At 41.9% G+C, this 9849-nt stretch overlaps 1 protein-coding gene across 2 annotated transcripts; it reads right to left on the bottom strand.

The window, feature by feature from the left end:
• Positions 1–2179: 2179 nt before the first annotated feature.
• Positions 2180–3192, bottom strand: LOC129169531 (homeodomain-interacting protein kinase 2-like). 2 transcript variants are annotated; one of them, XM_054756041.1, is made up of 5 exons: positions 3146–3192; positions 3038–3082; positions 2886–2976; positions 2553–2813; positions 2180–2476 (listed from the first exon to the last, which is right to left on the bottom strand). In XM_054756041.1, exons 3-5 carry the CDS (start codon positions 2960–2962, stop codon positions 2272–2274), a joined length of 543 nt encoding a protein of 180 aa, XP_054612016.1. In that variant the 5' UTR covers positions 2963–2976; positions 3038–3082; positions 3146–3192; the 3' UTR covers positions 2180–2271. The 2 variants fall into 2 exon arrangements, with proteins under 2 accessions (XP_054612016.1, XP_054612015.1); XM_054756040.1 differs by lacking the exons at positions 3038–3082; positions 3146–3192 and having other exon boundaries at positions 2886–3024.
• Between the last annotated feature and the right edge of the window lie 6657 nt (positions 3193–9849).

The raw sequence follows: 9849 nt of genomic DNA on the forward strand, positions 1-9849 counted from the left end.
TATTTGTGTTTTTTAATTAAATGAAAAACATTTGTGTTCTTACCTTTTTATCTGCATATGAAGTAGATGCGCCCTATCCTTCTCCAGGAAAAGCTCTGATACTTTATTGTGATTCACAAGAGTACAAAATGTCTCAGTTGAAACTTGCTGGACATATCCCTAAATGATGTGTTTTTGTGGCAAGTGTACATTGCAAGCATGTTTGTAAAGACATTTTAAAGTCCTCTCATGTTGCCCATGAATGTGGTAAACTGGTAAAGCTGTAAATCCAAATCATCCTTTTTGTTTTTAAAATTCATTTCAACGCTTTCCAGTGTCCGCCCAGTAGCTTGTTGTCCTGTCACACCCACACACCCCCTCTAATTGCCACTGATATGTGGGCACACAGATGAGTCGAGACACTGATCCATTAAGTGACCAGGCCGGCTTGATTGGCTCCGGATGAAGCCCTTGAAATAGCAGGATTGGCTGTCAGCCAAGCGGCCATTTCCTGTGTCTGAGAGGAGCTCCAGCCACCGGGGCTCGAATGCATTTCCTGGATTGTGAATAAAAGTTTTATTAATGAGCGGGGAGTGCATCAGCGGGCCATGCCCACTTTCGCTCGCTCGCTCAGACCCGCCCTGTTCACTCAAGACGGGGAGGGTTGGCGGGTGTGAAAACAGATGACAAAGAGACTGTGAGGATATGAGGGTTAGCTCGGGGAAATTCTTTAGGAACAAAGACATTTTAAAAATGGCTGCATCAAAGCCACAACAGAAGAACTGGCATTTGTCAACATGGTGTGTGTGCTTTCACACAGCGACACAGTTTCCCACAGTCGGATAATTAGATGACATCAGTGCCAGCATCTGGTGGGCCGTAGAAAATCACAGTCCGGTCCCGGCATTGCAAAATTCCCTAATATACTTGCATGTCCTGCCTCTGTTACGGCTCTGATACAACCTCAGAAGGTGGAAAATTGCCCAGTCCACCTCGCGCCACCCCGATTCCATGTCATACCTACCTTAAAGGGACTGTACTGTATGCAACTTGTAAGAGAATTAACAGAATTGTTGCAATAATATGCGCTTTCCTGGGTTTTAGTGTAAAAAACTCTATTTTAATGTCTCTGATGTACCAGATTTTCAGGATCTGTGTGAAAGGGGCCAGGGGTTGGGAAACTACAGCCCGTGGGCTACATCCGGCCTGCCAAGCACTTGAATCCAGGCCGCCTGACATTTGTGTTTGATGTTCTTATCTTAGCCATTTGAGAAGATCAAACTTTGTTTTTCGTGCCGAACGGTTTCCCAAGTCTATCAGTGCGTGTGTGAATGTATAAACGAGAGGTATTAACTTAAATTTCTTTGTAGAAAGGCGCTTTTATTAAAGTAAGTATTCATTTGTATTCACTTCCAGTGGAGCTTTGCCACATCCAATATGGCGGCGACGTTGATGTAAGGCTCAGCGCTCGATGCTGCTGGGGAAAAAACGATACTGATGTTGGCCGATATCACATTTTTATGTCAGTATCGGGCCGATAATTATCGGTGGACGATATTATCGGACAACCCTACTTTTTGCATATAAGCCGGCAACATGAATTGCAACGCTACTGTGGTGAGCTTGAGTCACACAAGAAATAGACAATCTGAGGCGACCTTGTGACGATCCAGACAACCACCACCTCACCCACGGTGCCAAACAAAAAAAAAACACATACTGTAAGTCAGCACATGTGAAACACACCGTAACCTACCCACTGTGCCATGTGGGTATAAAATAAACATCTGTTTACAACACGTAGGCCAAACTTAAACCAATCTTTGTGTGTCACAAATCCTGCTGGGTCATTATGGTAATCATAAGGACTATGTGCCAGCATCTCCAGCAAAGTGGGTGGTGATATGCACATTTAGCAGGCATCGGCAACATATGTGACGTAGAGGGACAGAGAAGCTAGCGTTCTACAACCATGTGTTGGACATTTTTATGTTTGTTTTTTTGTTTTTTAACAGTTTCCTCTCATGCTTCACTGCGGGAGATGCATTTTTCCTGTGTTTTAGCTTGATTGCAAAACATGTGTAGGAGGATCTGGGAACCAAAAAAGGAGGGATGTTCACAGTCTTGATGTTCAATGTTTTATAGTTCATAGTTTGTACATGACACATCCTTTATTCATGTACATCCTGGGTGTCTTATTCAGTAAAAACCTGTAAAATTCAATTTAGTTTTTATATTTGATGGTCCACTCATGGTTTTTACTACTGTCTCTTGTTCTCCGCTCCTCAACCCTCATCTGTTGTTGGGATTCAGTTCTGTCCCTCTTCCTGAGGCTTCTTTTTGTCCTCCGTTAGCGATACCCTTGGCTCCTTTTTTACATGTTGGTCTCCTTGCGTTCTTGGAGAGCTTGGACAGAGTGAGGCTGCTCCTACCAGGAGCTTGGGCGGGTTGACTGCAGTCCACCAGAGGCTTCACGTAGAGGTGGTCGGACATGCAACTTTTTGAGGGAAACGGGCATTAGAAGTGACAACCTGGAGTCCTTTCTTGTGTAAAGATGCTGGAATTGAGCCTACCTGTGTTGAGCTTCAGTCTTTAGCTTTTTGTGGAAATTATTCGGTCGTTCAACCACTCCAGCCTTGGTTTTCTTCTTCTGTCTTGACTGGACTCTGTTCTTGATCCTACATGGACCAATTTTTTTGTTAGTCTTCTCTGAGGGAAGGCAGTGCAGGACAGAGTGGGTCATCTTTGAGGTCTTCTGCTGCAAAGCTCCAGACGTCCTGCCGTGAAGTGCTTTGCTCTCACAGACCGCCATTATCCCGCAGCAAAACCTGACGCTGACGACCACAAACATCCAATGATGAGCAAGGTGAAAATACGACACCCTGATGATCAGATTGACAGCTTACTGAGGGCTGACAGCAAAATGAGGCCATAGGTGGCTCATGCTGATGAAGTGATGATCCAGCACCTGACGAGGCGTCATCCGCTGGGATGCATCTAGGTGGAACATTCCCTTCAGCATGTCCACAAACATCTGCATGTCAGCTGAATACACAACCTGTTCCGAAGGGTGCTTGGTGAGACACCACTGGAACTGCTGGAGCTAAAATCACACAAGTCAGAACCTCATGGTGGTTTTCGGAGATGTTTTTGAGTGAAAACATACTTGAAGGAGGTGGTCAAGAGAGCTTAACTTAAGCTTCCTGACTGTCTTGACCACTATTCCAGTCTCTTGCTGGTACTTTTCCATCGTCTGAAGAGAGACAGCATTGAGGTTAGTCTTGATTAGCTAAGGACATTTAACTATAGAATGCATCAGAAATTGTGTATGAATGCTGAAAAAATCAATTTAGGACATAACTCTGCTGCGACCAATCTCTTAACACCATGCAGATATGCCCCATAGAGGCTGTAACGAGCATAGAAGTGACACAGTGAAGGCATAACAAAATCTGGAACTGCTAAGATAAAGCCTATCAACCTGAAACATATTTTTCTTTTATTGTGTTGAGCAACTTTGCAAGAAACTAACAATTTTAGGACTTTGACAGCATAAATGGTGGCGTGTACCTTAATGCTCCAGAGACTGGTTTCATTTTCCCTGTGGAAAAATTGTCCAGTGTTTTTGCCAGAGGCCAGAAGGCTATCTGGAAATGGACCTTGAGTCTCCGTGATGTATCGTATCTGAAGATACAACAACAAAGACTGTATGGAAACCTGTGACTTTAAACCCAAACAATGAATTACTTGATGAAAGAACTGCTGTATTCCGACAAAGTGCATAAAATGTTTTACAGAGTTTGACAAGTGTGCAGGTCCCAATGCCCAATTTAGTTCTCCTATCCAATTCTTTTGACTTTGGACACACCAGCCCAGAAACGCAACATTAAGTTAACATAGGAAGGTAACTGTGGTATTGCTCCAATTTTATAATTTAAGTGGACCTAACTTTCACTGTACTTTACGAGTGTATGTCATTGCTCGGTGCATTTTCAATCATCTCTGGCAATGATAGCTGTTATTTAGGCTTATACTGCAGTCACACTGGCAAATTCCGGTTTAAGATCTGGTTGCTATACGTATCCTGTGCGTTCCATTAAAAAACGAAATTGGAATACATGAACCATGTAGTGTAAACACGAACACACGTTAACCACAGTGACGGATCCCAATTTGAAACCAGTTCAGGATGAACTGTGTCACGTACCATTTCGTAGTTGTTCTTGCCAGGGAATATCAGCGTACCAGTGTACAAGAAAGCAGTCACGCATCCCACAGACCACATATCTATCGCCTCGTTGTACGGCGCCCCCACCAAGATCTCTGGAGACCTGAGAGAGGATCAAGAAGTCAAGGCCACGGAAATCATCTCGCAGCACGACTCCACTTAATCACCGGTACGGACGACTCTGAATGTAAGAGCCCTGTCTGGCGTCTGAGATTTCGTGGGTCAAGCCAAAGTCAATGACTTTGACCCGATAGGGCTGCCGCTGATGGTTGATGAACATGATGTTCTCCAACTTGAGGTCGCCGTGAATCATACATACAGCCTGCAAGTGTTCGAGAGCCCTAGCGAGCTAAGAAAGTGTGAGTTAAACTGGTGTCTGTCTGATGTCCATTTGATGTCATTACTGCTGACCTGCATGGTGAACCTACCTGGTGGACGATGGGTCGGATCTCTTTCACTTGGAGGGGTTTGAAATGCCGCTCCTTCATGAAGTCGAAAAGACTTTTGTCCAGGTATTCGAATTCAAGACAAATATAGCCCATGTCGCAGAATGTGCTGTTCCACTGAACAAGGTGGCGTTTGGAGTTTTCCAACACTTGAATTTTCTGTAGTGCCTCAATCTGCAAATATTTGGAATTGCATTAGTTTGCCTTCATCTCGTCCGTGAGCACACTTGGGTGACATGTTCTACCTCAAACTTTGCCTGCACGGCAAAGTTGCCTTGATTCCTGATCATTTTCAGGGCTACCGTCTTGTTGTTGTCCAGCTTGCGGCATTTGGCCACTTTGCCAAAGGTGCCCTCACCCAGCACAGACAGCACCTTGTAGCAGCTGGACGGCGAGTTAAGCTTGGCTCCTGGGTATAGACAGTCGCCAGCCACACTGGGGGTGTCCATCTTTGTTGGTACGACTCTCTGCCTGCAAACATGGATCACCTCGTTGTGTTAACCATTTCAACGAAAACGTGAATGAAGATCCTGAAGAGTGAAGTGGCATGGTTCTACAGCCAGATAACCTAAGCACAGGTATACCACAAAAATGTATTAAAGTGTAATACCTCTGATGACTCTACTATGCTTTTTGACATCATAGCACCCTGCTTTATATTGTATTTATACTGTGTTGTTGTAAAAGCACATACATTGTGTAAGCGATGTCTGACATCACAGTGACACTTTAAAATTTGTATGTAAATAATCTGTAGCCTGGTCAAATGTTGTAATATAAGCAAGAGATGCAATAAAAATATGTAGCTAATAATAACTCAATATAGTCATATGAAATATCGACACCTCCGAAACCAGATCTTTATGCTCTCCTTGATTCTCAAATCGAAATGGCGATACTTTTGGTACTTTATACATTTGAGGCAATGTATTACATGAACAGGATCACAGTTGAAGGTAACTCATTTTTTGAGATCTTGTCTAAAATATGCATGGTTGGTGGGAACTACTTTTTCTTCCGCCTCGATAGGCGCGTAATGTGTACTGCACTGTGATGTGTAATGCACACTGCTCAGTCAGTCAGTCTCAGTCTGTTGAAACGATGGCCGATCGTAAACGGGGCCACGTGTGAATTATTTCATTTCTTGATCAGTTATTTTAATGGTTTTAATATTTTTTACTCTTTCTTTTTTAGTGTTTAAATTAGGGCAGCAACTAACGATTATTTCAATAACGATTAATCGGCCGATTATTTTTTTTTTATTAATCGATTAATCGGATTTTCAAAAAACACATTTTTAATTTACGCCTGTTTATTCAGAAATGGAATATTTGAACTGACAGAGCAAATAAGTGCACAAACACCAGGATGCCGCTTGAATATTCTGTAAAAATAATCTTAAATAATAAAAAAATAATAAAACATGCAAATGCTTCAGTAAAACAACAAATGTACACAAAAATGCAATCATGATCATTTTTTTAGTCGATTAATCTGAAGCTTGTTGTTTCAATAAATGGAGTAATCGGTTAGGCCATAGATGAACCAAATTAATATGAAGCAAACACCTACAGTTAGTGGTTGGGTCCGCAACGTATCAGAAAAGAGGCAAAAATGCCGTTCGCTGTTTTCCAAAGTCAAATCTGATATGTGTGAATATCTTGTTTTGGCTAAAACACAAAGATAATACGTCTGTTTTATGGATGACTGAGGAAATAAAAAAAATGTCACATTTGAAAGGCCGGAATCAGAGGATATTTACATATTTAAGTCAAAAAACGATCAATCGATTACCAAAATAGTTGTCGATTAACCATCGATTAATCGATTAATTGTTGCAGCTTTTGTATAAATCGAAATTTTCACATATTTAAATGGTTGTGTCCTCTGTTTTTGCTGTTGTTGTATATTAGCTTGGCTATGTTGTAAATAGCCAATAGAGTTTGAAATAAGTAAATAAGTTACTCTGATGTATTGTATTCTTTATACTATGAGCTGTGCTATGATTTGAAATACACTACTTTTTTAAATTTACCAGACGCATGAGGTGCATTTGCAGGAAGTATCGGTGTCAGTATCGCCGATACTAGCCTGAAATTTACTGAATTTTAGGATTGGAAAAGAAAACAGCGGTATCGCACATCACTGCTATATGTATAATGGCTGTTAAGAATTCACATCCATTTTTTATTTTGAAGGGCCACTACAGGAGTAGTTACCAATGACAATTTAATTTAGTAATAATGCGAATAAATCTTCAAATCTTTAAAAAAAAAAAAAAATCGTGCGCAGTTTATGTATTTAATGTAATACTTAGAAGTTGTAAAATTGCTATGGAGCAAGTCGTTTTCAGTGAGGGCCACATCAGTCATGGCTGCCCGCACGGGGCCGGTTGTCACTATAACTACAAATAAGGCATCTTGACTCCTTTCAAATGGGCCAAACTAATCTAATGACGTATGAATTAGACCCTCGACAATGTGAGTTCATCTTTTCCCCACACACGTGATTCTACTTCATGTACTCACACTCCAGAGGGAGCTCCAGTGGGCCGCCTACCCGAGGCGTGGGGCCTGGTTGCTGGGGTAAAAGAGGTCGATAGGGCCTGGCAGGCTGCTATGGAGGTGGAGGCAGGGTCAATATGGTTGAATGGGGCTTTCATTTTGATGTGTAGCGTATTCAAATAAAATCAATAGGAAAACCTTGAATGTAATGAGATTTTATACAAGAGTTGTTACATTATTTAGCTCCCACTGCAAACAACAACCATATAATTAAATGAATACCTTACTGATAGTGTCAATCACACTGCCAAAATACCCCTTTTCTGCCAATATCAGTACAGTACCACCCGATCCATGCCAACGAAGCATATTGATCTGATTAGTGATGGCAGTGGAGAGGAGGCCTCATAATGCGGAGGCATTGATTATGGCTAATAACAACTTTGATGTCTCTCTCTTCCTGCCTCTGAAAAACCCCCGGGCCTCAGAGGAGATTGGGTTTACATAGAAGGGCCGGTGAGTATGCAACCAAAATATTACAACACGGCTGTAAATGAGTTATCATTCGGTATTCAACTTAAAAAAATGGATGAAAGTGAGGCAAAATGGAGTGGTGTCTTAACAGGAGTTCAGAACATCCACACGAGGACTTTCCCCATAGTTAATCGTGGGAATGTAGTCGAATGCCCATCCCTAGTAGTGACCGTACACTGTATCTCACGACTACAATTAAGCTTTATTGTGCAAATTTAACAAACATTAAAAGAACATTTTGTTCAAACCGAGTGTCAATTTGTTTAGATGTTTGTTAGCTAGGTGGCTAATTCCATCTTCATGCAGCAAGAACGTACCTGTGTCTCCACATCGAAAAACATAAATCCCTCGCCACTTCCGTGGATTTTCATAAAAATATTAATACATCATCGCTGGTTTGTGGTTGAATACGGCCTATTATTAGCAAATGTTCAAAATGAGGTATTTTCAAGCATAAAAATGTCTAAATGAACTAAAATACAAATATGAGGCATTCAATACAAATAGAGTCATCCCTCACCACTTTGCACTTTTTTGCGGTGTCGCTCCCTCACAGTTTTTCCAAAATATGGAAATAAATCAATTATGTTCTTTCATGGCTGAATATGGCCTATTATTAGTTTAAGAAAATGCATATTTCCACGGATGGTTCTGATTTTTTTGGCCTGAAGTTGTATGACATCCCCATCAGCAGTGGACTACTGTATATCAACAGTGACTTGACTATCAACAGTGACTTAACTCCAACACTCGTGGGACCAAATGGGGGGGGTAAGTCACTGCTGATATGTCCATTGCTGATGGGGATGTCATACAACGTCATGTGAAAAAATCCAAACTATCCCTTTCAGCAAATGTTGCATATTTTTGGCCTAAATTAGGCATTTTCAAGCATAAACATGTCTATATGAACTGAAATACAAATAAGGCATTCAAAGATGTTGCTATGAAGCATTCTACACTGGTCACTAGGTGTCTGTAATGTTACTGTAATGTTCGGTGAGGCTTGGGTCCTGTCTCTGCATCCTGAGGTCATCGCCACAAAACACCATGCCGCGCCGTGACAGAATCCTACTTTGTAGAAATTCACTTATACAGGTCGGGTCTGGAACCAATTAACTGCGATAAACGAGAGATTACTGTGTAAGGCATTCGTAAGATGCCGTGAAGACGTTATGATGATATGTAGTATCCTACACCGGTCACTAGATGTCAGTAATGTTACATTGATTAGCCACTGCAGGAAGAACAGTACAGAACAGGAACAACAACAATGGACTCTCCCAATGCTAACATGTGTGAGTCTATGTTATGTCTATTATATTGGGTGTAAAGCTGACTATAGGGGCTCTAATGGGTACTAGAAATAGGACATATTTTCTTGCTAACTATAACTGTCGGCTGCTTGTTAATACCTTGCAAAGTTGCAAATACAATCATCATCAGAAGCGTCTCATCAGAGGCTGAATTTTGATTTTTAATTGTTCGCAACGCCCCCCGCCCCCTCCACAGTCACGCCTCATCATTAATTCACAAGGCCTACATACTGTAGAATGCCCCGCATCATCGATTCAGTCAAGAAATGTGTAAGTGAGACGAGGGCAGAGGACGAAGGCAGATGAAGTATTACACACGACTGCGATTGACTTTCACTTTTCAACCAGCTAATCCTTCATGTGTGTCTCTTTTATATTCTGTACGGGACTTTCTGCAAGCAACTTTTGTCTTCAGGAGAAGGGAAAACCAGTGGACAGGCAGCCAACAAGCCCTACAGAGCTGCCATGACCTCATTATTCTGCGCTCCACTCAATGACCCCCGCAGCAAAGGAGTGCAGAGTCGGTGGCGCCCTCTGCTGTTCGCTTTGGCTGCAGCAACCTTGTAAAGGATGCTTTCGGACAGGAGTCCTCAATTATATTTGTCTAAGGGCCACATTTTTTTTCGGCATACACTGTGAAGGCCAGATGGTATTGTTTTTTGTCTCATATTACCTATAGTGCGGCAAACCACGAAAACCCAGAGTATCTCTCGGGTCCAAATTTTAAAATTCAGAAACCCCTCACCTGTCAATAATGGGGAGGTGGGGGATTGAGTTGTGACGTTTCGTCTGAAAATGCCTCCACGGGTTCTATCCTTCGAAACAGTGCATTTACTTCATTA

The sequence above is a fragment of the Dunckerocampus dactyliophorus genome, chromosome 16 (assembly GCF_027744805.1).
Source record: "Dunckerocampus dactyliophorus isolate RoL2022-P2 chromosome 16, RoL_Ddac_1.1, whole genome shotgun sequence".
NCBI classification, from domain to species: domain Eukaryota; kingdom Metazoa; phylum Chordata; class Actinopteri; order Syngnathiformes; family Syngnathidae; genus Dunckerocampus; species Dunckerocampus dactyliophorus.

What these genes read in the sequence shown, in the direction of transcription:
- LOC129169531 (XM_054756040.1), bottom strand. Translation starts at nt 3,019, where the DNA reads ATGCAGATGTTTGTGGACATGCTGAAGGGAATGTTCCACCTAGATGCA. An exon ending in CATTTTGCTGTCAGCCCTCA is followed by an intron (nt 2,814 to 2,885) that starts GTAAGCTGTCAA and finishes TGTGGTCGTCAG; the next exon opens with CGTCAGGTTTTGCTGCGGGA. An exon ending in AAGACTGAAGCTCAACACAG is followed by an intron (nt 2,477 to 2,552) that starts GTAGGCTCAATT and finishes TCCCTCAAAAAG; the next exon opens with TTGCATGTCCGACCACCTCT.